This window comes from Hipposideros armiger, unplaced genomic scaffold, assembly GCF_001890085.2.
Source record: "Hipposideros armiger isolate ML-2016 unplaced genomic scaffold, ASM189008v1 scaffold_30, whole genome shotgun sequence".
Lineage (NCBI taxonomy): Eukaryota > Metazoa > Chordata > Mammalia > Chiroptera > Hipposideridae > Hipposideros > Hipposideros armiger.
The window spans coordinates 1,859,151-1,886,337 of NW_017731380.1; the positions used below are offsets into that span (position 1 = coordinate 1,859,151).

The 27,187-nt window shown below is 40.8% G+C and overlaps 1 protein-coding gene across 7 annotated transcripts in view; it reads left to right on the top strand.

The window, feature by feature from the left end:
- The window catches only part of RBMS1 (RNA binding motif single stranded interacting protein 1), a 220,165-nt gene that overhangs the window by 102,015 nt on the left and 90,963 nt on the right, over positions 1 to 27,187 (top strand). For 5 of the 7 annotated variants that reach the window (XM_019636861.1, XM_019636856.1, XM_019636860.1 and 2 more), the window contains exon 2: positions 25,409 to 25,584. In XM_019636861.1, coding sequence (XP_019492406.1) covers positions 25,409 to 25,584 — 176 coding nt within the window. The remainder of the gene's footprint in view (positions 1 to 25,408; positions 25,585 to 27,187) is intronic. The other 2 variants (XM_019636854.1, XM_019636857.1) reach the window with 1 other exon arrangement.

The window sequence follows — 27,187 nt, forward strand, 5'->3', positions numbered from 1 at the left end:
CTTACAGTGTATTGTTATAATTGTTCTATTTTATTATTAGTTATTGTTCATCTCTTACTGTGCCTAATTTACAAATTAAACTTTATCCTAGGTATGTATTTATAGGAGAAACATATATAGGGTTTGGACTATTCACAGTTTTGAGCCTGCACCTGGGGGTCTTGGAAGGCGTCCCCTATAGATAAGGGGTGACTGCTGTATCTATTGGGAGGTCTTGCGAGCCTTTGAAATGGAGGTGTCAGTAGAGTAGTCTGTGGGTAGTGGTGTGGGGGTTGGGGACAAGGATGATGGAAAGCACATTGCAAAGGTTTTAAGGCATGCATGAGTGAAGAGGACATGTCTTCAGAATATTCAGGAGTCACATGGAAAGAGAGGCCCTTCAGACAGCCTTGAGGCCAGATTATTTTAGTATCTGACTGTGGCTGTGGGTAGAATAAGGTAATGGAAAACAGAGGGAATAGTTGGAAATCGGTTTTTCTTTAAAGAAGGGCTAGTCTTACAAGGGAAGGGAACTGAGAGAGTTTCCCATCCATGATACAGGAAGGAGACTGGTTAGATTAGAGATGTTGAAGACGAAGACCAGTGAAGCTCAGGCCTCTAAAAAGCTTGCATTTCAGTCAAGAGACTAGGTCATTTAAGATTTAAGAAAAAAGGAGATGGGATTCTGGGTTTAAAGAGTGTGACAGAAGATTTGGAATAATTGCTCTTGGGAATTTGGTGAGCATTTAAATAGTGACAGTAAAAGGATGACTAAGATGTAGGAGGGCCCCTGGGAGTTCAGTGGTCTGAATTAGCAAGATATTTTGACCCTTTCCCAGCAATAATTGGGGGGAAAGAACCTGCGTAATGAGTTTTTTGTCGAGTTTGGCATTGGTAAGCTGAATAGGTATGAAAATTGAGAGCATCGTTTTGAAGGATAAGGAGACAGGTGAAATCAAAAGAAGAAACTTTGAGAATATGGAGGGGCATAGAGGGTCTGATAAGATAAAAAGAAAAGTCCCTGAGAGTGAGAGAAGGAGAGAAATCAGAGAGGCAGTTTCATGGTCCAGATCTTGAAGGTGGAGGAGTTTCAGGATCTTACCTTGTAGAATTGTTGAGATGAAATGAGACAATACACACATGACTAGCCTGCCGTAAATGCTCAGTGGTTAAAATTAAGATGTGGCTCTTGTGTAATTTATGCCTCCCTGTAACTGCTGTTATTTTTTGTGTAAATAAAATCATATTTCAAACAGATTTCAACCAACCATGAACCACAAACCAAAATAAAATATTAATTTTTTTTTAACTGAACCACAAGTTTTTAAATATACTGTCAAACAATTTTAAAACATCTTAATTTGCTTTGAAAGAAAAAGTGGACACGGGTGTGGATCCCACCTTGATCACTTATTCTGTTATTCTGAACGCATTTTGTTGTTGTTATGCTCTTTAGGAAGTACTAGTGCCCAAATTTTTAGGCCCCTCCTTCATTTAAGAGTAGAAAAGTGGATGGATTTCTGGTTTCTCGGTGGCACCTTTCTCATCATCACACTTACTTTGTTAAGACCTCTCCCCCAGGAGCCTTCACTCGCCATTCTAGGCACACCTATTTCTTTTTCTCTGCCCATCGTTCTGTCTTAGCAATCTGTTCTCATTTCTCGTCACAAAAGCTGGAAGCTCTCTGGAAGGAAAGGGTTAGTACTTACTGAGCACTCTATTTTTTTTTTTTTAAAGATTTTATTGGGGAATCGGGGGAAGGGAAACAGACAAATTGCTGTCCTTTTTTGTTCTTCAGTCTAGTTGTAGAGGACGTGGCTTCACTGACCCATGTTGGCATTATCATTGTGCTTTTCCCGGGTGAGGCAGTCGGTCACTGGTCATTGGATGGCTACTCACAGCGGCTACGGCAGCTCACGCTGGCTGCCAGCCACACACGGTAGCTTATGGCAGCCCACTGCAGCAGGGGCTGCAGCCTACGCCATTGCCAGCCACTCACGGCAGCCCAGCTCCAGGTCGAGCTGTTGTTCAGCATCTTATCTGTAGAGGGTGCAGCGTCACTGGCCCTCATGTGGGATCTGAACTGGTAGCACTGCTGCTCGGAGCTCGCACTCCCAAGCCAACTCTTTTTTTTTTTTTTTAGCTGAGCCATCCTGCCACTTGTTGGCAGCTCAGCGGCTGCTCAGCTCGGGCCGGGAATCAAACTGCTGTTGCTCAGAGCTCAAACTCTTGAGCGAGCTCTTAACCAACTGAGCCACTCGGCCGGCCCCCAAGCCAACTCTTAACCAACGCACCACTCAGCTGGCCCTGAGCACTCTCTATTAACCAGGCGTAGGCCTGGGTATTTGTACATCCATGTTCTCTCTTTTACAACACCTCTGTGAGATATTTCCTCTTGTTCGTGCTTCACAGATCAAGAAATTGAAGTTTTCACCCAAATCCCAGAGCAAATGGGTGTAAAGACAGGATTTTTATCCAGCCTCTAGGGCCTCTCTCTCCACTATACCAGCAAGAACGATCTCCTAAGTTGCTTTGAAAGAAGCAAGGTGGGCGTGGGTGTGGGTCCCCACTTCGTCATTTATTAGTTCCATTACTGCGATGAACACATTTCTTAAACTTTCTGGGTCGTAATTTCCTCAGTGGCAAAACTAGATAAAATAGTTACTTAATGTTACTGAGATGATTAGATGAGCTCATATGTGAGAGCGTTGGACAGGTTACCTGGCACAGGTGCTCTGCCAGCATCCCTCCTCCCGCGGGGTGTCGCCTAACAAGTCAGTTTATACAAGAGGATCTTGGGAATATTGGATCAAGGAAAGCCTGAAATGATAATAGTGGTAGAAGATTGTGATCATTCTATTCATTAGCAGGAAGTACTTTGTGATGAGAAAGATCTAGAAGGGAAACTCAGTTATCATTGGTAAAATGGAAATGATTCTTATATCCGTCCTTGACTTCCTAGAGTGAAGGGTCAATGAGTTTAATGTGAGATAGAGTGCTTTATGGCATGTGAACACTGCAGAGATGTTATTACAGTTTCTGACATGGATGCCTTTAACTGTTATGTGAGCGTTTTGCTGCTTTCAGCGTCTGCTAAATTCTCAAAGTTGACCGTTTAAAGTTGCTTTCTCAAATTGTGTTCACTAGGGTACTCGGGTTCCATTAAATGTTAAACATGTTCTGAGAATTGAAATAAGTGCTCAAAGAAACAGTTTGAGAAACACTTATTTAAAGGAGCACTTTGCTTTTTAGAGTTGGAAGGGACCTTAGAAATTAGTTATTCCAGCCCCATTAATTAAGGAAATGAAAGTCCAGAGACATTGAATGTTTTGTCCGAAACCTCACAGCTCAAAAAGCCTAGTTCTTCTCTCAGGGCTCCACCATCCTGCCTTAAAAGTCTTGGCTTTTTCAAGCATAGCACACTCTTGCTCCCGTGTTTTCACAGTTGTTTTCATAATGAGGTTGTTGTTGTTTTTTCCCCCCTTTCATTCTCTGAACAAGAAGACTCTTAGGGATCTTAGGGATGGTATGCTGCATGTTATTTTCAGACAAAACAAAGTAGTATCTGCCAACGGTCCTCTCTTTTGTTTTTAAGTTCTCCTCTCCTAAGGTTAATATCCCCACCTACTTTATTTTCTTAAAGCATTTGTGAAGTCAAGATTACTGACTTGGGAAATCAATCTAGTTTAACGTATCTGTGATCTATAAAACCCACACATTCTAATTATTAACGAATATAGTATGCTTTTGCCCTCTAAATTGTTGTCGTTTTCATATAATTGACTGTGGGTAGATGAATTTACATAGTTTGAGCCCCTTCTTGCCTCATTTATTACAGCATGCAAAATTTGCTCTGTGGTTTCTAGGTGAAGTTCCTATATAGCGAAACCACAGTTAAGACTTGACAACACTGCTGTGCTGAAGGCAAGTGTGGGGCGTGCTGCTGTGTGTTCTTGAAAAGTCTGAATGACCAGTTCCTTGCCCTTTGTTATAATTAAGGTAACATTTCAGGCAGGAATAGTTCACTTGGAGCAATTCTCTTGTTATGTCTTTTAAGGTTCTTAGTTGCTTAGTCGAAAGAAAAGTGGGTGGGTGGGTGTCTGTCAGAGACCCTCACTGATTCTTTCAAGAAAATTTACCCTGAATGAGTTCTTTGACACGAGACTAGTGTTTTGAATGAAGTGATATGAAATAATGTCTATTATGTTATGTGTATCACAAAAGAAACACAATATTAGTGCCAAAAGGACCTTCAGAGATCAGCTGTTCCAAGTATTTATTTTAGAGGTGAGGATGTGTTAACATCACACAGCTTATTTGTAACAAAGGCAGGACAGAACCCACATATCCTGACTTCCAGTGCAGTTTGGACCTTTTCAAACAATCCAGCTTGGATTGTCATTCATTCATTCAATCAATGTTTTAGAGCCCATTATGGGCCAAGCACTGTGTCAAGTCCTGAAGGGAATAACCAATTAATAATCCTAATCTCAACTTATATAGTCTAAAAGTGGAACAAATTTTCAAATAACTTCATATATTAGATGGAAATTAATCAATACCATTAGAGGTGCAGACACTTAAGAAGTACATAGTAAGAATATTGCTAACCTGTAGCTATCATGTTCCAGTTGACTGAGTTTAGACTGTTTTCAATTCCAGTTGCATTTAATTTGATTCCAGGATGGAAACAAGATTCTGAGTTGGCCAATCAATTTTGTCATTGTGTTGGTTGTCACCTTAGAGTTACTGTACCCTTTAATTGACTGTATTCAGCTGCTTATTAGGGTACTAAAACAGAGTAGAGAAGAAAAGGAAGTATATCTTCCACGTTATTGGCATCATTTCATTGCAAAATTTGGGTTTAGTTCTCTAAAAGGAATGTGGAAAAACTAGAGAGCATTAAGAGAAAATCAAGCAAGAAAACTATTTCAGTTTCTAAGAGGCTGCTCCTCTTTTCATTGTTCACTAGTCCAATGTGTGAAGTAGGATTGGAAAATAGCACTTGTGGAGTTGGGACGGCTGACAATCAAGGGAAGCAATCAATAAAGGTTTACATAGGAATTGCTCCTACATTTCATAGAATGGGCTCAGCAAATGTTTTTCTGTGAAAGCTTCTTATTTTAGTCTTTGCAAGTTATAAGGTTTCTGTCACAATTACTTAGCACTGCCTTTGTAGTTCGAAAGCAGCCATAGAGCAATGAATGGGCATGGTTGTTTTCCAAAAACTTGATTTACAAAAGCAAGTGGCAGATGGGATTTGGCCTGTGGACAGTAGTTTGCAGACCCCTGATCTATAGAGTCCTTTGTTTGATGGCTCTTTTACCAAAAGGTGCACAGAAGGAATTGAAAGAAAAAGAAACTCGAACCAGATAATAATGATTCTTATTAGCATTATCAAAATTGGATAGACAAGGAATAAAACCAAGTGAATGTAGGTTTGATTCATAGCTTTGATCAAAGAGCTTTGGATTAAAGGCTCAATCTTGGCAAGATAACTTTGTTTAGTTCTATTTGGGGGAGGCATCCTTCATGTATCTAGGTAATCAATACTACCTTGGTCATTTTTGATATTTTGAATTCCTAAGACTTGGCCATAATTTGAAGTGGTCACAGAGAGCCATGGTAAAATAGAGTAAAATGTTAATTTTTTTGTTTAAAAAACATTTTTGGACTAAATTTGTGTTTTACTACTTATTATAAAAACAACCTGGCCCAAGGAAACTGCTAATGCACCTGTGTATTAGTTTGGTAGGGCTGCCGTAACAAATTTTCACAAACTGAGTTAACAGAAATTAACTTCCTAACAGTCCTAGAAGATAGAAGTCTAAGATGAAGGTGTTGGCGGGGCCGTGCACCCTCTGACCGTGGTAGGGAAGAATCTTTTCCAGGCCTGTCCCCTAAGTCCAGTCTTCACATGATGTTATCCCTGTGTGCACGTCTGTCTCTGTGTGGATTTCCCCTTTTTTATAAGGACACCAGTCACACTGGAGTAGGGCCCACCCTAATGATGTCATCTTAAATTGGTTACCTCTGTAAAAACCCTACCGCTAAAATAAGGTCACGTTCTAAGATAGTGGGTTTAGGACTCCACCGCATCTTTTTTTGGAGGACACGTTTTAACCCATAACAACCTGGAATAAGACATTCATTCACCTTGGGCAAGACTCATCTTGGACACCTTGATGGGCCCCAAATAAAGCTAAAATGCTTTATGACTCACTTGTGGTCCGATTAGCTTTCAACAGAAGTGTCATACTGGTGGCCCTGTTGTGCATAACATATATAAAAAAAGAAATGTTATCTTTTGTTATAGTTTTTCACCTGCAGGATAAATGTTACATCTTTACAGACATAGCTTATGCATGTACATGGCTATGGAAGTGTTCATTGCAAACTGTAATCTTCAGGGACCTTGAGTAACAAGCTCTGTCCCTGATCAGCTTTGCCCAAGTCCATACCTGCCATTCCAGCCCAAAGTTATTTCTTTGCTTCTTGAAGTCTGCTTTTCCTTTCCCTCCTCTAAACTTTTGTTAGACTGTCACAGATGGGCAAAGAACTCCATCCTCTCATTTTCAAGTTCACATTCCTCTCCTTTAAGTTGAGGTTCAAGGCCTGCCTCCTTCAGGAAGGTGGTTCCCGTGAGCTCTTTTTGGCTGTTCTGCTATTATGTTAGAACAGAATTCTGACGTGATGGTTTTCCATCAGCCACATGGCAGTTGGGGTGTATGGAGTGGGTGGAGGGGGGAAGCATTAATTTTCTTTATATTCAGGAGGGGATGACTTGCACCACTACTCATTAAGGCATCAGGATACCTGGAATGGGAGTGAGTTCCTGTAGTTATTAGGTAAGTCCTTCAGAACAGGGAAAGATTCTTGCCATTTGTCGGTTTGTTTTGAAAGCTATTATAGAGCTGTAGTTCTGTAAGAATGTGAAGTGGTACCAAAGCATCTTGAGGCTTATACAGAAATTTAGAGATGTTCTTACATTCCAATAGAGGTGCCTCACTTTTATAACTCTCAACATTCACTTTCTTTCTCCTCCCCCTCCTCCTCCTGTGTTTTTGAATACTGAGGACATATTATGGATGGCACCAGTCTTTTTTGAAAAACAGCCAAATTAGTTATTTCTTTTTACAAAGAATTCCTCATTATGTATAATTGTTACTTAATTGTTGTACTTTAACGTTTTGTTTGGGTCCACCCTAATGTTTTTCATTACCAGTTAGACTGTTGAATGTCTTTGAGCATTGGAACCTGTGTCTCTTTGCAGCATAATGTTTATGTAGGATACTGTTTTACATGTATATTTGGGCACAATATTTACTGGTTTATTTTCAGGTTTTCTTTAAAAATCCTCCTTCCTTACTGTATTTAAAACATGGATTTGCTCGTGTAGAATTTTCAGAAGCACATCCAGTGTGTGAAGTTAGGTGTACTTATTAATCACTATTTCAGCAAGAATTTATCAGTGACTGGCAGTGGGTATGTGGCAGAGAATGTAGCTTTCTGTCCAATATGAGGTGTCATGGGTTTACAAAAGCAGCCATTTTCAGATTCCCCCCCCCCCATAAATAGTCACAAAAACTGAAGTAAGGTTGGAGACAACCTGTAAAATAAACATGTGTGGAATTGACTCCATGACTCTGAATAGGAACAGCTGTATAGTTCTTATAACTGAATAGTGTTACAGCTGTGTAGGAGGGGTACCGTGGAAGGCCTCTCCCAGGGAATCATCCTAGCAGATGAGTTTATATTTGTTTGTACTTAGTGAAGTATGTAGAGTTGTTAACCTAAAGCTGGACACTGAACTCTCTAGGTGTCACTTAGTGGGGAGCCATGAAAATCTCTCTCTCACATCTGAAGGAGGGTTGGTAAGAATGATCAGATCAGGGAACCAGAATTTGCTTGGTTCAGCTGATGTAAAAGAGGATGTGGAGGGTGTGGCCAGAGAGTGTGCAGTTTTAGAACCAGAGACGCCTTTTCCTGCTGCCACATAAAAGGATCAGCTGTCATTTGGAAGAGCTGAAAGGTAGACTTTGTGGGGAGCAAGGGACAAGATAGCGGCTGCTTTGTGAGTGGCACAGTCGCAGCCAGAGTGCTGAGGCATCAGTGGGTCGGGGAGCTCGCATGCCCTGAAGACTAAGGTCAGCTGTAGAGGCCAGAGAGTCAACTTTCCAGGGTAAGAGGGACACCGGGGGTCTCTGAATTTCAAAGATGCACCATCTTGGTTCTACCCTTTACGTAGGCATTTTCTCAGGTGTGGTCCCAGCACCATCTGCATCAGAATCTCCTGGGGTGCTCATTAAAAAGAGAAGTTAATGGCTCTCACCACCTCAGGCATACTCAAATACTACAGGGGCTTTTTCAAGTTTCCAGGCGATACAGAAGCTCACTTAAGTCTGAGAACCTCTGGGTGACATATTTCTCACAGAAGCTCGTTGCAATCTTTCAGTGATGAAGAAGGAGCTAGCTTTTAAAGCAGTGATCTTCTAAGTCCAGGGGTGATACAGGCAGGAAATGTAAATAAGTGCCAAGTAGAGAATGACAAATTGATGAGTAACTGAGTCAAAATTGGGTCCAAAGAAAAACTGGGATACATCACTTAAGACTGACATCAGAAAAGCTAACTGCACATGTCCCTTGGAACCTTGGTTGGCCAGAGGACTGGACTAGCTGGGTTGATGCATTTTAGTCATTCTGAGTTCCTGTAGGAAATTGCAGACGGTTTCAAAGGTCAGCCTGTAGATATGCTGAGACAACTAAGATGCCAGGGCCAGCCATAAACCTCAGGGACCCGATGAAAACCTTCAAAAAGCTTTTTCTTTTTTTTTCCTGTTGAATTTTTGCTGTGCATGTTTTCCAGACAACTGCCTGGGGTGTTTATGTGTGTTACGGGGAGGAGAGGAGGTGGACCCATGACTTGCTGTGTGTGCAATTGGGGAGGACATAGCAGGGAGGAGAGATTTCCTGAGCATCTCAGAGCTCAGGTACAGTTCGTGATACAGTGGATTTCCATTTTCTTTCTTTCATTGACCCCTTTCCTCACCATCTCTGCTATACACATGGAGCGGGCCAGACTGCCACTGGCAGCAGAGACGGGGAAGTTTCAGGGTTCACACCATTGCAGAGACTCCCCACTAGCTGACACCTGTATAGTCAGAGCAAGAGAAGGACTGTCCCACCAGACCGTGCTGTCCAGTTTCTTGCACATTCAAGTATCCTTCCTCTGCTTGCTTAGCCGTAGTCTACAAAACTTGCCACTTACTGTTAATTTTAGTAAGCAACATGTAGTAATTAAAAGCTCTTGCTAAAATGTAGAGTTTTATCCAGTTCTTATTCATTCCTCCTAAGGGAATAGTGCAAAAAGAATCATTAGTATAAAAAGAATAGTAAGAATCATTAGTATAAAAAGAATAATGTAATCTCACTTGCCTCAGCCTTTCCCCCACCACCTCCCGACCCCATTTCCTGCAGCTAATGACAATATTTTGAAATGTTTAACTTCTATACTGGCAACCCTATATAGGTCTGTCGAATAGCCAGAGGGGAAAAGCAGCCAGGAAAATGAAGAGGTGGGTGAGTCTTAGGATTTGAACCAGATAGTGAATGTTCTTGTGATCAAATTTGTTGAAAACAGAAACTTGTACGTTATGTAGAAAACGTGCTTCTCAATTCTTCAGATGACATCCAGCCAGGAGGAATGGTGATCTCCATAGAACAGCAGTTAGCAAAAAAATATCAAAACCACAGAAGACAGGCCCAAGTTTTAACAAAAGAGGTGTCCATAGGAATTAATTATCATAGAATTTTGCAGTTTAGTGAAAAATACTGAGGAACATTTAATATAACTAGGTATGTGAAAAGACCCATGTGGTTGGCTTAACCATAAATGAGTATTAGACAACAGTCTGATTTCGCTGCTTAGACCATTAGTGTATAATTTTATCTACATTTACTAAAATTAAGATTTACTTAATTAAGATTAAGAAATGAAATTATATGGGCTGGCCAAGTAGCTCAGTTGGTTAAGAGTGTGAGCTCTGAGCAACAGGGTCGCCAGTTCAATTCCCACATGGTCCAGTGAGCTACGCCAGAGCTGAGCTGCTGCTGAGCTGCCAACAGGTGGCAGGGTGGCTCAGCTGGTGAGAGCATGTGTGCTCCTAACACAAGGTTGCTGGTTCGACTCCCGCATGGGATGGTGGGCTACACCCACCCATAACTAAGATTGAACATGCACCTTGAACTGAGTGGCAATGAGCTGCTGACGGGCAGCCGGGTGACAACTGGACTTGGGAGCTGAGCTAGCTGCACCCTCCACAACTAAGATTAAAGGACAACAACTTGGTTGTTCCCCTTCCCCAATTCCCCAATAAAATCTTAAAAAAAAAAAAGAAATGAAATTATTCTACTGCATAGATATTGAAAGTTCTAGTTCAAAAGGTCAACTCTAAGTTGAAGTTTTATAAATCAGAGCACTCTTTTTTCAGAGACACATTGTACTTGGTAGGTTGATTCCTAGGTTTGCCAGTTGCAATGTTGTTAGTAGCCGTTAGAGTCCTAGGTTAGCCCCATAGCCCATAGTCTTCTAATGGAATTCTGGAACTGAGTGCCGGCTCCAGTTCTGAGTGTCTTGTGAGCAGAGGGCTGGCATATGATACATTAGGTGGGGAAGAAAACACCATTCTCTCTTCTAATAATAGTGGAAAATGTAAATTGGATGGCCTTTTGCATCCTTTTTCCTCTCCCTCTGAAGGTTGAGAATAACAAAAGTGAAGCACCTCTCATGGAACATATGTACATCTTTAAATTCCCTGGCTGATGCTCATCTCGACTGTCCTAGGTGATGACTCTTTTACTACGTCATATCCTGGATGTTTGGGGATTTTAAGGAGGGATCCTGAACCCAAAGCATCTCTAGTTGGAATTTTAAGTGGTGATACTAAGCCAAGTGAAAACGCTCAGGGAACATGAAAGGTTTGATCAGGCCAGCCTTTCCTGGCAAATAAGCCGCCCGCCCCCCTTCCCCAGTTTTATTTGCCTTTTGCAGTATCTTCCACTTTTGAACGCACAGGGTCATTTTCATTATGCTTCATTTTTTCCCTTTAACTGGCTATGCAAATGAACCTCTGAGTAGGAATTGAGAAGCTTCTTACCTGTGTTAATTTTAAGATTTTTTAATTTTTAAGTTAATTTTAAGATTAGGACTAGTGGTGCCCGCACTAGGCAGAGCCCGTGTGTTCATCTGGATACCAAGTTTCGAGAGGGACATTGAGAAAGATGAATGTCTTTCATCTTCATCTAAGGGGCAGTTGACAGTTACTGAGCGCCTCTTACAAGGTTGGCATTTTACTGAGGGCTCAACCGTAAATAGCCTGTGCAATCTTCACAACTCTGTGAGCTAGAATAGAGGGAATTACCCTCTCTTTATAGGTGAAGACATGAGACTTAGAGATGTTCAATAATTTGCCCAAAGGCATAGTGAGTGAGTGGCAGTGGTGGGATCTAAACTCGGGCAGTGTGATTCTAGAATCCATCCTTTCAACCCTGCTTGCTATACTTATATCCTCAGAAATTGTTTAGGCCAAAGAAGTTGTCTGGATATTGACATTTGTTTGGAGGTTTAAAGGAGTACCATGGGGGTGGGAGGGTAATAGTTACTATTAAAGATTTAAATTTGGGTAAGAGAAGGAGAGACTAGACTTGTTATAAGTTGTAGCAATTGGAAATGTCTTAGAAATAATTTGGGGCATCTGCTGTCTTGTAAGTATCCCCCCACTTTCACCCCCAATCTCTGTGCCCCAGAGAAAAATCTAACTTTATATATGGAGCTGGACAAGATGCCCCTTAAGCTTCTTCTGCATCTTATGCTCTAAGAATTTATGGGTGTAATAACTTAGTGGATGCTTATGTAAAATAATTGTCTACACATGTTTTGATGCCATAGCTCAATTTTTAGAAGATGAAGAGAGTCCAAAATTGGCCTTTAGAAAAAGCTACTGTAGTGGGTTGAATAGTGTCTGCCCCAAATTCATGTCTAACTAGAACTTCAGAAGGTGACTTAATTTGGAAATAAAACCTTTGCAGAGCTAATTAATTAAGGGTCTTGAGATGAAATCAAAGTGGATTTTTAGGGTAGGCCTTAAGTCCAATGACTGGTACCCTAATAAGAAGGGGATAGGACCTAGAGAGACAGATGAGGCCATGTGAAGATGGTGGCAGAGATTGATTGGACTTATGCCACTCTGAGGCAAGCAATGGCAGGGCACCAGACACGAGAAGAGGCAAGGAAGAAGTCCCCTTCTCCCCCAGAACCTTCAGAGGGGACACGGCCCTGCTGACACCTTGATTTCAGACTTCGGGCCTCCTGAACTGTGAGAGAATACATTTCTGTTGTTGTTAGCCACTTGGTTTGTAGCAGTTTGTTACCACAGCCCTAGGAACCCAATACAGCGATTTTCTACTTGTCCCCCATTTATATTTTAACTTCGGTATAGCTTAATGCACATACATCATGTAGGTACTGTACATACTGTAAGTTTATATTTCCTGACAGAGACTAATCACATTTATATCATAGCAGGATGGCTATAGTTACATTTGACCTTTTAAAGAGATGAGGTGAATTTTAAAGAGTAGCTTTTTTTCTTTTAAAGCCATGCTGGAGTTGGGAGTGGGTGGTTTGTGATTCATCTAAAAGAATTTTCATCTAAAAGACCACTCAGACGACTCCATTAAGAAGTTAGTCCACCAAATAACTGTCCATCCTACATTTCTCTAAGGTTAAAAATGAATTAAATGGATTGGAGTGAAGGCGTCATTTTTCAATTGAAAGTTTAATAAAGTGGATCCTGGCAAGAATGAAGAACACTGCCTGACCAAATGTGGCCGGTACCGAAGGCAGGAGGATCCCAAAGTGATTACACCTTCTTGAAGGTTTATAGTAATTCTGATTAATCTGTTTTGAAAAGTCAGATACCCACCTACCTCACGTATCCAAAGGCAATAATAAGTTTCAGATTATTAGGACTCCTACTTTTTTCTGAATTTTAATTCTCACCATCAATCATAATTTATCTAGTGTCTCTGGTGTTTTAAAGTCTAAACTAGGAGTTTTAAAGTCCACCTGTCAGAGAGTTGGGAAATGCTTTAGTCTGGAGAGGAACTGTAATAGATTTCCAGAGAAAGTAGAGATCTTGTTTCAGCTGGGAAAATGATGGGACTGATGCATTTCTCCCTAGCTGTCAAACTCCTACAAGACTTAGGCTCCACTGTCATCTAGCCCTGGCTAGCGTCTCATACTCGCCTTTGCCCCAGAACTGGTCAACATACAGCGTTTTAACCGCTGCATCAGCTACATGGTTTCTGATGCTTTGTGAGTAACTTTAGCAACAGAAAATGAAAAGATATTCAGGGAAATTAATAGCTTCGGGGTTTTTTTTTCTTATTCTTCTTGAGCAACAACTTCCTACTCTAAACAAAGTATTGTGAAAGAATTTGAAGACTAAAAGAAAAAAGACTGAAAGAAAAGCCACGTCTGGTTTACATAAATGGTGAAACCATTTCGTAGATTCTGCTTACCCGCAGAATGAAGTTCTCCATCAGTTTATGTACTTCAGAAAAGTTGAAGAGAGGAAGGGACCTTACCAGCCTTTGGACTGATTAGCTTCCAAGGTGCCTGGGTTTCCAAGGAGGGACAACATGGCTCCTGAGTGATCAGCCAGCAGTGCAGGGCGTGGGCTTCATCAGGGAGTAAAGGGAGGAAAGTCTCTGAACTTTGGGTAGCAGGAGATATTCAGTCTGAACTTGCCGTACCGATCGAGAGAAGTTAGACAGGTCAGAAAACTTGTCCCTGCAAGAATGGAGACATGCTTCTCAGGTCAGAAGAAAAACAGTTCCATGGCTTCTGGGGGCAGGGCTCGCATAGCATAACTTTTGGGGCTTCTGAGGGAAAACCAGCTTGTCTTAGAGAATTCGTGAGTATAGTCATTGTCGAGCTTTAGGAGAAAAACCAACACTGGAATACATGAAAAGAAAAGTCTTACAAATCTTTTTTGTTTGGTTTTGGTTTTGGTTTTGGTTTTGGTTTTGGTAAGGGAACTAAAGGTTGAAGACAGTGGGTGGGCAATTCTAGTGATTCTTCGAAGGTTTCTAAACCTATTATAGTGTCAGTTGACAATGTACTTCTCTGACAGAAAGGCTACAAACTGCTATAATTAATCTGTTTGATTTTTGTATCTTTTCGTAGATGGTACAGGTAATGATTGTGTTATTCACCAATTTTTACTATACAAATGTAGAAAAGATAACATTTACAATAATTTTTTAGGAATTTTGAATTAAAAATTTATTAGATGGTATGAGTAGTCCCCCCCCTTTTTTATTATTATTATTATTATTATTTTTTTTTGGTAAGCAAGAAACTAGATGTCTGGCATAGACATGGACATCCAAATAAGTCATCTAGAAATACGAGGTGAATGAAATACGGGATGTAAAAGAGGCTATACAAAATATATACTTCTTCTATGATGACTTAACAGGACTAGCATATAAATTTTCCTTTTTAGGACTCATAAAGAAAAGTTGGCATCTATCTTCATCCTTGCTATAATCTTTGTAGCAAACAAGGGCTGGTACTTTTTGACAGCAGTGGTGGGAATGGAGACCTAGTTCTGCCTTAAATTAGCTGTATTACTTTGGACATATATACACTTCTCTGAGCCTCAGATTTCTTGTAAAGTGAGGGGTTGGATAAGAAAGATCAGTGTTTCTCAACGTTTTAAAAACTGAGCTGTCTCAGCCGTCTTCAATGAAAATAAAAATACTGTCCCCACTTCCATGCCCCAGACCTATCTCTCAAGATTCTATGATACCTTCAGTTGAGAATTATTGGATTGTATGATCTCGGCCGTCTCTCTCAGTTCTAACATTTTGTGATTCTGAGCAGATACTGGATTGGATATCAGATGTACAAAGATTTTTATTTCATTTGGTGAGTAGCTACAGCTTGCTCCTTATTAGAGCTGGAAAGAAACCTTTCTAAAATTCATTCTAACATACCGAGAGTACTTACTTGCGCTGAGTCCTGCCTTGTGCATGGACATGACCTAGAAGCTTGCTGGAATTCCTGTGCACATCAGAGTTTAAGAAAGTCAGCAGACCACCGTTTTTTAATCTGCAACTGGCAATATTAGTAGGATCTCAGATCGTAGGTTGCTATCAGCATTTCTTTTTTAATGAAATAGATGAGAAAAGCTATTAGGGTACATTGCATATGGTAAAGAAAAATAACTCAAAAAATTTTTGTCTCAGTTTTGTATGACTGTGCCTTGATGTATACGCAGGATTGAGATCTCAGGCAAATAGTCAATTTCTTAGGTGATCTCAGGCAAAAAAAAAAAAAACATATTTTCAAAAAGCTATTGTGTTTTGTATGAGACTTATAGTATATCACAGACAACTGTCTACTTACCTCCTTCTATTTACTCACACACAAGCCACACACAAAGATAGTTACATAAAGACACATACACAGAGATACAGAATAAAGAGCTCTTCTACACTAATTACCCACATTGTATCAGATGTAAGCTGCTGGGTGTTATTATGAGAAATGTAATTGTTAATTTTTTTATAGTAACTCAAAACTGTTTCCTGTCGATGATGTTTCAGTTTGATTGTGTACAAATCACAACATTATCAGATAAGTTTTCATTTTTAAAAACTATTGTGGGGAAATTTCAAGTACTTGCTAAGTTTCTTGAAAGTACAGATAATGTTTTTCTCTAGGGGCAAATTTGTGAAACCCATAATACTATAAGCTCATTCACATGTCCCTTTGCATCTAAAAAAAATTAACTTGAATAAATTCATTTTGGGGGGGTCATCTGACTCATTTTTTTCTAACTTTAATGTTTAGTTAATCACTTTACACTACTTTCAATAAGTAGAAAGTGTATTTTAAAATAGGTTATATCCACCCTGAGGAGTTTGCAATCTCAGTGATAGCTCTTTATGTACAAGAAGTCCTAGGAGAAGATACAAACTGTACTGTGCCTGGACTTTAAAAAACAGCTGGAAGGAAGTTGTCAGCACTGGTTGCTTAACTTCATTGGGGTGAGGCAGGAAATTCAGAGCATCACAGAGGTACTCTGAACTCCCTGATAAAGGTAATGTTGTACTTCCCGTAGGAAGTTTTTTTTTCCTCTTTTTTCCTCCAATTTATTTTGAGCAAAAAGGAAAAGAAGAGTTTGTTTTTGTTGTGTGTCCCCCCCCCCCCCCATAAGGTTCTGTGTTGAGGAAGAAAACTGGTGTGGATTGGAAAATTCCTCGCCTGGGGCTCAGATGGAGGAGAAAAACGCCCTCTACATTGCATTCAGGACCCAGAAAGAGCGATTTTGCACCAGAAGTTGGGCAGGAACATAAGTTGACTATGTTTTAATAGTGGCCTGCTTGGGGTGGTTTGAGTTTTCTCTTAAGGTGGTTTTGGAGCTATTACATGGTCCTTTTTCTATGTAAGCAATTAAACAGAATGTGAAATGCAAATTTTTATACTAATTACACATTCAAACAAAAAGATGTCAGGCTTTTAACCAACATAAAATCTTGATAGATCTAAGTTATTAAGGCAATTTCAGCTATAATATTTTCACCTTAAGAACACTCTAGTTTTGGGAACTCTGAATATTATTTTTAAGATGTCCCTTTAAGCTTGGGCTGATATTAGTATAGTTTATGTATTTATCGCATTTTCTCATCATCACCTGTGACTAAATGAGGAGCCAGTGCTTGGCCTAAGTGGGGTAGGGAAACAGGACGGCAGTGTGAGAGTCTTGCTGGCCCTCCAGCTGCTCCATGAAACGGTAACCTCACGCTCCCATCTCTCCGGCCATTTGGCAGACAGATAGGCGCACCTACCCAACGGCCTGGCCGAGTTCTGTCTTGATATGCCTTAGCTGGAGATGGCAAGAAGCGCTTATTCTGGTGTTAAAATGGGAGAAACCACCCAGTCTAACCCGCCTGTTTCCAGGTGAGGAGCTGAGCTGCCCGGAGATGACATACTCCAGTTACTGGCTGAGGCAGGATCGGAATCTCGATACTCTGACTTTCCCATCCAGTAATTTTTCTTTTCTATATATGTATTCATAGAGAGGAGGGGGCAGAATTTGCCTATTTGTACATTTCCGACAAGCTGTCCCCTTCGTTTATTATCTTTAAAATCTCTCTTCTCCCGCTGAGACTGGACAGTAATTTGTGACATCCTATCCATATTCTGTCTTTGATTTCTAGGTCATCCTACTACCTTCCTAGTACCACCCCCCCAGTCTCCCCCACCCCCAAATCACCTTGTCCTAGCATACCCTCTGAACCTACGAAGATTGGCTTTCCACTGGCTTTCACGAAGAAGGATCCCTCCTCTCTATATCTTAGTTGTCTCCTCCCCTGCTCTCCCCACACACCCGCCCATTCCTCTTATTCTTAATGGCTTGCCATTAATATTCAGCTCACTCAGCTGTCTACCCCCTCTGTGAAGCCTTCTGCAACCTTTCTGTCTCAGGCCCTTTCATCCCTGATGTCTCTTGGTTGGATTCTTAACTATTTTTAGAAACTGTACCATACCACGCTATTATATGTGATGCAATTAAGGGTAGATAAGGCCAGGAGCCCACTGTTAAAAGCTTTTTCTTCCTAATGAGTGTGTTTTCTGGTAAGGAAGTTTTGAACCCATTGCTTAATCCCCTCACTTCCTTTCTTCGCCCTCCAGTTTTCTATTGAATGACTTAGATTTAACTCCTTCAATCTGGTATTTACATGTTGGGTTTTAAAAATACACATATATAAGACTTTAGGTTTTCTTTTTAGAGCAGTTACCACAAAATTGAGAAGAGGGTACAGAGATTTCCCATGTACCCCTGCCCCCACGCATGCATAGCTCCCTCTATTATCAACATCACTCACCAGAATGGTGTATTTTTTACCAAAGGTGAACCTGCACTGACACATCATAATCACTCATAGTGTCACAGTTTACCTTAGGGCTCACTCTTGGTGTCGTACATTCTATGAGTTTGGACAGATGTATAGTGACCTGTATCCACCATTATAATATCATACAGAGTATTTTCACTGCCGTGAAAACCTGGGCCACACCTCTTCAACCCTCCCTCCCCCAAGCCCAGGAAACCACTGATCTTTTATTGTCTCCATCGTTTTGCCTTTTCCAGATTGTCATGTAATTAGAATTATACAGTCATAGGTCTTTTCAAATTGGCTTCTTTCACTCGGTAGTAAGCATTTAAGTTTCCTCCATATCTTTTTATGGCTGGATGGCTCATTTTTTAAAAAGCACTGTCTGCGTGTGCCACAGCTTACGTATCCGTTCATCTACTGTAGGACATCTTGGTTGTTTCCAAGTTTTGGCAATGATGAAGAAAGCTGCTATAAACACCCATGTGCAAGGTTTTGTGTGGACATAAGTTTTCAGCTCCTTTAGGTAAATACCAAGGAGTGCGATTGCTGGATCCTATGGTAAGAGTATGCCTACTTTTGTATACATCTCCAAACTGTCTTCCAAAGCGGCCGTACAAGTTGGCATCCCCACCAGCATTGAATGCAGGCGTCTGTTGCTGCTTGTCCTCTATCACATTTGTTGTTGGTGCTCCAGACTTTGGCCATTTTAATAGGTGTGTGTAGTGGTATCTTATTTTAATTTTGATTTCCTGATGACATAGGATGTGAAGCAGCTTTTCATAAGCGTATTTGATATCTGTATACCTTCTTTGGTGAAGCCTCTGTTAAGGTTTTTGGCCCACTTTTAAAACCAAGTTGTTTTCTTATTGTTGAATTTTGGGTGTTCTTTGTGTGTATTTTGGATAACAGTCCTGATAAGATGTACCTTTTGCAAATATTTTCTCCCAGTCTGTGGCTTATCTTCTAATCCTCTTGATAGTGTCTTTCAGAGCAGGAGTTTTTCATTTTAATGAACTCCAGTTTATCAATTATGTTTGTCATAGATCCTGTCTTTGGTGTTGTATCTAAAAGGACATCACCACACCCAAGGCCATCTCCTGTATTATCTTATAGGAATTTTGTAGATTTGCATTTAGGTGATCTACTTTGAGTTAATTTTGGTGACGGGTGCATAGAGGGGTCGAGGCTGAGTTTTTGCTCGTGGAGGTCCCGTTGTTCAGCACCGTTTACTGAAGAGATTAGCTTTGTTCCGTTGTATTGCCTTTGCTCCTTTGTCAAAGATTAGTTGACTATATTCATGGAGGTTTCCTGTTGGTTTTTAACTCTCTCCCCTCTTACAACTGCTGTTACGAAAGCGAGAAGGAACAAACGGGACAAGAACGCAAGTGTTTCTTGGCTTAGAGTTCCCGGCAGGCACTTTGGGGGAATCAGTGGGGTTCTTGGGAAGAGACCCTTGGGAAGAACTGAACAGTTGAGCTGATTTGCATCCTGGAGCACAGAACCGGATCTTTAAAAGATACTAGAATGATAAGGAATCTCGTTTCTTGGACCTTGAAGGAAAACACCGCTTGCCCTTTTTTCTTACCCGCTTTACAACCACTACCTCCACCCAAAGAGCTTGTCCAAGTTGTTTTCGTTTCTAAGGGGTTTTCCCTTTCACTTAAGTTGAGTTTTACTTCTGCAACATGGTCTCTCCATCCATTCAATCAGTCATGTTGTATCCAACAGATATGCATTCAATGCAAGTCTTAAATTTGTTTCATCTGAAGCCTAAGAAAATGATGCTCTATTCATGAACTCAGGTAAAGAGATTTCTATGTAGATATTGCAGCTTTACATGCAAGGATCAGCGCTCTTTGGTAGGTATCTTGGGGACTATGAAGTTGTGAAATCTATTGGGATTTTTTTAGCTTTAGATTTTATTTGAATAGCTGGCATAAAATATGCACCCCTCTCCTTTGACAGATGTAATCCAACCAAACATATTGAATAATCTATTGCTCACTATCATAGTCTTAGTGGCTGCAAAGTTTGTCTCCAAACAAGGGACAGTGACAATATTGAGAACCAGTTTTATTAACTAATTAGCCATGTGATTTTAAGCTTTGATATCCTAACATCAAATGGGATTACATGACATTTGCACATTTGTCCTTCCTCCCACATACATAGGTGCTGGCTTTTCACAGCCTGACCTACCCGGAACAGCATCTGCTTCCTATCCAGCTTCTCATCTCTCACTAATTCACCTCCTTCTCGCATTGTGTACTTTCCCAGCAGCCCGTGCCAGGAGCTTTATCTTTCTCAGCTTATGATTCCTAGACCTCTCTGAGCCACTCGGGAAACAAGGAAAATATGCAAACTGTGGTGAAATTGGCCTATTTGGGTGTTTTTCCTCACTCCTGTTTGATAATTTTCTTAAATTGTCAAATTTCTTTTACGTCTTGAAAGCTTGTTGAGAGGAACGGTGTATGGAACTGGTATAGTATACAACCTTTTTATGTAGTGTTCAGTTCAGGCCAGGCTTGATAGTCTGTTGTATCCTGGTGAAAGCTGTAATGTTCCATCTGTTCTTAGGAGCAACTGTAGAGAAGATTATTTTGCTTCTGGATAAAGGAAGGAGTTGTTAATGTGTTGAACCTTTCTGATGTATGCGGTGATGGTGGTGTCTGTCTGTCTGTCTCTCTCTCTTTCTCTCTCTCTCTCTCTCTCTCTCTCTCTCTCTCTCTGTGTGTGTGTGTGTGTGTGTGTGTGTGTGTGTGTGTGTATGGGATATCGGGATGGGGATGGGGATTGTGGATTATAACCTGCTAAAACCATAAGGATGATAGCCTTAAGGAAGATTTGAGGGTAATTAAAAGGCCTGCCTTAGGTCTCCTTTCCCTTTAAAAAGTATTAGAATTCTTAGGGAAGTTACTAAGTGAGGGGGTGGGGGAGAGGACAGCTTCAGCTGTAAGATTGGTGAGAGCATTATTTTTTTAGCTTGTTAGAAATAGGAAGGAAATAAGACAATACAGTTTCTAATGACAGGTCTTTATTTTTTTATTGTCTTTGCTGAATAGAAATCTACAATGTACATGATTACTAATATGTTTTATTTCACATATGGTTATTTTTTGCGTTTTGTTTTGTTTCTGTTGTTTTGTTTTGTAAGAGACGCCTAGACTTGCCCTCATATAGAAGAGACTACTTAGCGTGCTGCTGGGGTGGGCTGTGATGTGATGGAGAGAGATAGATTTAATGTGTGTGTGTGTGTGTGTGTGTGTGTTGTCATGTGCCTGTTGTTGATCATCCTGTCTGTTAGTGTAGGAGGTGAGTGGGCTTTCCTGGCAGGATGGAGACATCAGCGCTGTCCACACAGGAAGTCCTCCCTGAGTGCTTTCCACACAGGAAGTCCTCCCTGATGGCTGACAAGCACTCTTCCTGTTGGTGCCACACCCACTCATGCAGGGAGTGCAGAGAGGGCTTGCTAATACAGCCACCCCATTTACTTACCACCAACTTAGTTTTTCTATCAATTTGGGCATGCAAATTAAGCCCAGATAAGTGTTACCATGAAAATGGAATTAGCTTGTTTTCCCTGCCTTTGGATAGACAGCTTGGATAGGTAGCTTGGTGATCTGACCACAAAGCAGTGAAATTAGCCCAGAGAAGGCTGAGATGGATTGCTAGACTCTGAGATATACTACTACTCCTAGGATGGTAAGCACTTAGCTGTGACCTTCCAGCCACATAGTTCCTTAATTAGGATGAACTTGTAAAAATTAGCGCCGAACTTCATCCGAGGGAGGGAGGGGTCTTTCCAAATTCCAGAGCAGTTTATGGGCTTTGAGAGGCAAAGTGTAAAAAGGACAGCCAGTGATGAAAATGGGGTTTGGTAAAATGTCATCCCCTTTGTAAGCTTTTTTTTTTTCAAGTTTACAATTTGTGCTAGTGAGGCATACTGCAAAGTGTAATGGCTTTGAATTGATCAAAGGTCTGAAGTTGTAGTTACAGACTTATCAATGCATTTCAGTCTGGGAGTGGGGGGTTAATCCTTCAGGGGTTAAATTGAGCTTTCCCTAAATGCTGACTCTGATTTCAGACTTAATATGCTGTAGCTTTCAAAAGTTGCAGAATTTTTTTGTTAATGAAAGCATAATAAGGTAGAATTTTAAAAAACAACCTTTTTAAAGCTAAGTTTCACACACACACACACACACACACACACACACACACACACACAGTGCTCATTATTAGGAAAACATAGCCACCGGTGGCCTTGTCACATTTTAGAGAAACTTGAATTTAGTAACTAAGTTGCAGGAAGGAAAATGAAAGACTGCAATTAGGGTTTTAGGGTATAGTCAGTGCTTCGAGTGCCATTTAGAGCCCTGTTTCAAGGCTCTGGCTTTGTCGTCCCCCAGATCTGGGTTCATTTCCAGCCCTGCCACCTACTAAATGTGTGACATTGGCACATTACTTAACCCCTCTTGAGTCTCAGTTTCCTAATCTGCAAAATGGGAGAACAGTGATTTACCTGCTTTGTTGGGTTAAGTAAGATCATGCACATAAAGCAGTTGGCACAGTGTCTGGCGCATATTACACACGCAGTACATGACAGTCATTATGACTCATATTTTTTAAACGATCCTTAACCCATTCTGAGTATTTAGTAGAATCAGCTTTCTTGTGGTTGAATTTTCTTCTTTGAAGATGTGCCCAATCTTTATCAGGACTTAACATTTTCATTTCAACAAATTCTAAAAACTTAATCTTTAATGTAAAATTTTCTGCACCAGGAAATAAAAAACTGACAACATAGAATAATTGATGGCTTCTCTCTTTCAGATGCCTTTCTCTGTCTTCAGCTAGTTCTGAAAAATGGTTGCTATTAGGATAACATTTGAATCAGTTCTGTATAGGATTCACCAGAGGCCCGTCATCCTCCTCAGGGTACAGTCAGGAGCCCCCTTCTCCCACCTGAGATGAGAGTCGTAGGAGATGTCTTTCCCCTTGGGCAGACCAGAGGAGAGGCAGGGCGGGACCTGCTGTGTGTGCTCCCCACCTACTTTCCAGAGTTGGAAAATATTACGGTAATAAATATGGGGGCCTGTCAAAGATATATGAAATCAGCTGTGTAAATCCTGAGATGTAAATCATGGTTCTACTTCTGCCAAAGATAAATACATAAATAAAAACCTACTACCTTCATGTCCAAATAATCTCCAAATAAGTCATACCCCCCAAAATGTTTCTTTTAATCCACACCCAACCCTCCTCACCCAACCCTCCAACTTCCACCCCGGAGAAAAGCAGAGGTTAGAGCCAATGCAGACTTTAAAATGTGTGATGGTTCGTCTGCTTTGTTGGTATAATCCCACTGAGAGGTGGGGAGGGTATCAAGTCCACAGCCTCATTCGGACTTCTCCAGGTCTTATCCCAGGTGACGACGTTTCATCCCCGAACAGCTGCACTAAACATAACCGACTGGGTCCTACCATGAAGAACAGTATGGTTTGTGGCAGGGACAGGTTCTTGGACATGAATCAAAGATGATTTAAGAAAAAATTCTGTCTTGCCTAGCTTTGTCTACAGCTACAGGCTCTTTGTATAAGTCAGAGGCTTGGGACGGGGAGGCAAATGAGTGTGTTACTTCCCAGCCCCTCTGTTAACGGCAGTGAGAAATAGGGGATGCCCTGGCTAATTTCAGGTAGCAACTAGCAGATGGACTGACTGACTCTGGACAAGGAACACAGGCCTTGGTGTGGCATGGCTGGCTGGCCGAGGTGCCACCTGCGACAGATCAAGGGAAAGGGCTTATTAGTTTTACATCTAGCAAACAGATTCTTCATCTCTTAGAGAAAAACCAGGGATGAGAGGAAAGGATATGAGTTCAACTGCTTATGAAGGGCATAAATCAAAGAGATCTGATAGGATATGATCTCAGGCCGGATTTTTCTTGGCTTAAGCAGTACTGATGGTTCCCAGTTCAAGTTCAGCCTTCATTGATGCAGTGACTGTTGTTAACCCTTCTTGCTACTCTCCTTCTAAAGAGACTCTGTTGAGATAAAGTGGTGTTTGGATCCAGTGATATTAGCAAGGACCCTGGGCGGTGAGAAGAATGTGCACAGTATAGGACAGGAAGACATGGTTCCGTGTCAGATTAGTGAGGATCCTAGCGCGTTGGGACAGTGGGGAATTCGGATGGTCATGGCGGGAACTGGGTGCAGAGCCAGCTAACCCGTCATGTTAGCTGAGCTTACTGACAAGCTAAACAGTGTTATCCTTATTGCCAAGGGGTGTTCTTTTTGAACTCGCCAAAGTGGAATTTAATTGTGTCTTAGACATGCCTAATTTTCTTGTTTGGGGCAGTAAAAAATCAAGCTGTAAGATTTGAAACCTCTGTTGAATGTCTAGTGACTATTTAATTTTATATTTGCAAATGATTACTCAATCTAAGCGACATCCTTGGATTAGTATATGTATTATTTAGAAGATGGGCGGTGGAAAAAAGAACAAAAAACTCCCGCCCTGATGCGAAACTGTTGAGCATTTGCTAAGAGACTACTTTGGGGTGTGCTCACTTCCATCTCAAACTGAACCATTTAACTTCCTCAGAAGTCATGTGTGTGGCATAAGGACAGAAAACTGTGGTTGCTTTTGATTGGTTAACAGAGAATTATCTGGTTTGAGTTCAGTTTCAGACGTGCTCCCTAGGTCTCTGCTGACTGAAACCACACCGAGTCAGTCCTCGGCTGAAGGCTTTACAAAAGTTACGTTGGTTGTAGCGAGGTCTGGGAAGGTTTCCAGCTACTTCGCCGTTCTCACAGGGGTTAAATTTCACGAGGTTTGCCAGAGCGAAAGGCAGCATGCCTGTAAATCTCATCCAGATGTTTCAGTGAAGCTGTGCGCCTGTCTTAGAACTAGGTGAAATTTTCCTTATTTGAACACCTTGATTGAATTCTAACTTTCTGACACATGAAGAGTAATCTTTTTTTTTATTTCCAAGAGTCATCTTAATAAAATGATCAGCAGCTTTCAATCAAATGTTCTTCAAAATTTGAAAACCTTTTCAAAAGTCTAGTGATTTTCAAATTACTGTATATTAAAATGATATTATCACATAACTCCATGCGAGTTAATTTTGAGTCTCAGTAGATGCGTTCCTTAAAATGTGTGGATAAATTAATGTTATATCAATTTAGTCATATTTAAAGTGCACAGGGAGAATATAGTCTACTGAGTAAAATCCTATTATTAATTTCATGTTTGAAGGAGAGGGCTTTTTTCTTGGTAGAATGAACAGATCTTTTTTTAAGGTGTAAATTACAATTTGTATATTAAGGTAGCTTAAGATATTCCTTATTTATATCTTGGTAATAACTTTGTTTTATTTTGGAGATCAAACAGCCTCTGAATGGTGCTGAATACGTTCCATCCAGCGTTGTTCTAACGCTTGACCTCTGTTTTTCAGCAGTCTCTGGTCCCAGCCCACCCCATGGCCCCTCCCAGCCCCAGCACCACCAGCAGTAATAACAACAGTAGCAGCAGTAGCAACTCAGGATGGGATCAGCTAAGCAAAACGAATCTCTATATCCGAGGACTGCCTCCCAACACCACAGACCAGGATCTGGTGAAGCTGTGTCAACCGTAAGTAGCGGTAGTTCTGGTTGTTTTTAGCTGCTAAATATGTCTTTGATCATATTATAGAGTGACATAAATTGTGTTGTAAGAGAGGTTCAGTACAATCCAAATCTGTGACTCCTCATTCTTGACACAGTTGGCAGTTTCCAAGTTTTAAGTCCTGGGACACTTATTCAGTCAGCATTAACATCAACAGAATGCCCGTATAACAAAATAAATTGGAGCATTTTCTCAGTAGAATTTGACTTTATGGGCATATGAAAAGTAAAATATGAATTATTTAAAAACTGATGGCTGGATCCTTTTGAGGCGTGCTTGTTTTGTTTGTGGAAGCACCTCTAGGGGGCCAATCTATCACATAATAAGAGAAACTTCAGTTGTCGGCATTTGCCAGAAAGGTAGTTACCGTCCACTCTTATCCTAAATGCATATAAAACTCTTAATTCCAGCCAAGAAATGGTAGCCTGTCTTCATTAGCCACCTTTACTTTTGAGGTAGTTTGTTCACCCTCATCTCTTTGGGCATTCTTATTCCCCAAATTCCTATTTCTAATCTCACCGCCAACCTTTCTGAGTCTTATGAAGAAATGTGCATGTGTGTATAAAATTCCAAAGCAAATTTGCATTCTATGCTAATGTTGATGAATAGAATATAAATGTGCTACTTTGCTGCAATTACATTAACTAACTAAGTAAGAAAGCACTAACTTAAACCAAGGAGCCAGAAAAACTGTACAGGGCAAGGATTATTGTCTAAAAGCCTCTAATCACTTTGAGCTATAATAAGCCTGCACACATAACAGCATCTTTTATTTACCCAAAGACAATAATGGTCCCTTACAAAAGGAATTTTATATAACTGGGGAAGAAGACATCCGCTAGAGAATGTTCCTCGTTACCTGAAGAATACTCCCATTTTTAAACATCTGATGAATAGCATCTCGTTTCTGTTGTCTTGAGTAAAATATAGATTTATGACTTCTTATGTTAAGGAAAAAGTTTTCAAAACTTACTTGGACAGTATTTCCAAGCTGGAACTAAAAGTAACATCTGGCCTTCCATAAGGAGGTGGTGATGGTTTGGCTTTGTTTTGCTTTGGGAGAGGAGGGTGGGACAGTGGGTGGTAGTTCATTAGGATCTAGAGGGCTTTCCATATGTGATCACTCTTAGCACCTCTCTGTGCATTTTTTTGTGTGTTACATTTTTGATCACCCCTCTTGGACTTTGCGGCCCTCTGCGTCCAGGGCAGTGAAATAATGTTCTGTGCTAGGGACTGTTCTGAAAGCAGGTCCAGCTCTTAGCATTTGTCGAGCCTGGCGAGAGTCAGAGGGAGCCTTGCCAGGCACGCCCTGCCTTCTTGCAGCTGTTCAAGACCACAAATAGGCCTTTTGCTATCTTGTCTGCTGCTGGCCTTCACTGGCGTCGTCTTCTGCTTCTGCAGCATAATTACAGGTAGATAGAGCGCCATAAAGTCTAAAAAGCTAAAAATATAACTGTTGGAAACAGAAGAATGAAGCTAACCCTCACGTTCTTGAGGTGTAAGAGAAGGGCAAAGGATTTCAAAAGACAGATTGTTCCTCGGCTAGTTTTGAGTCATGTAAGGTAAGTTT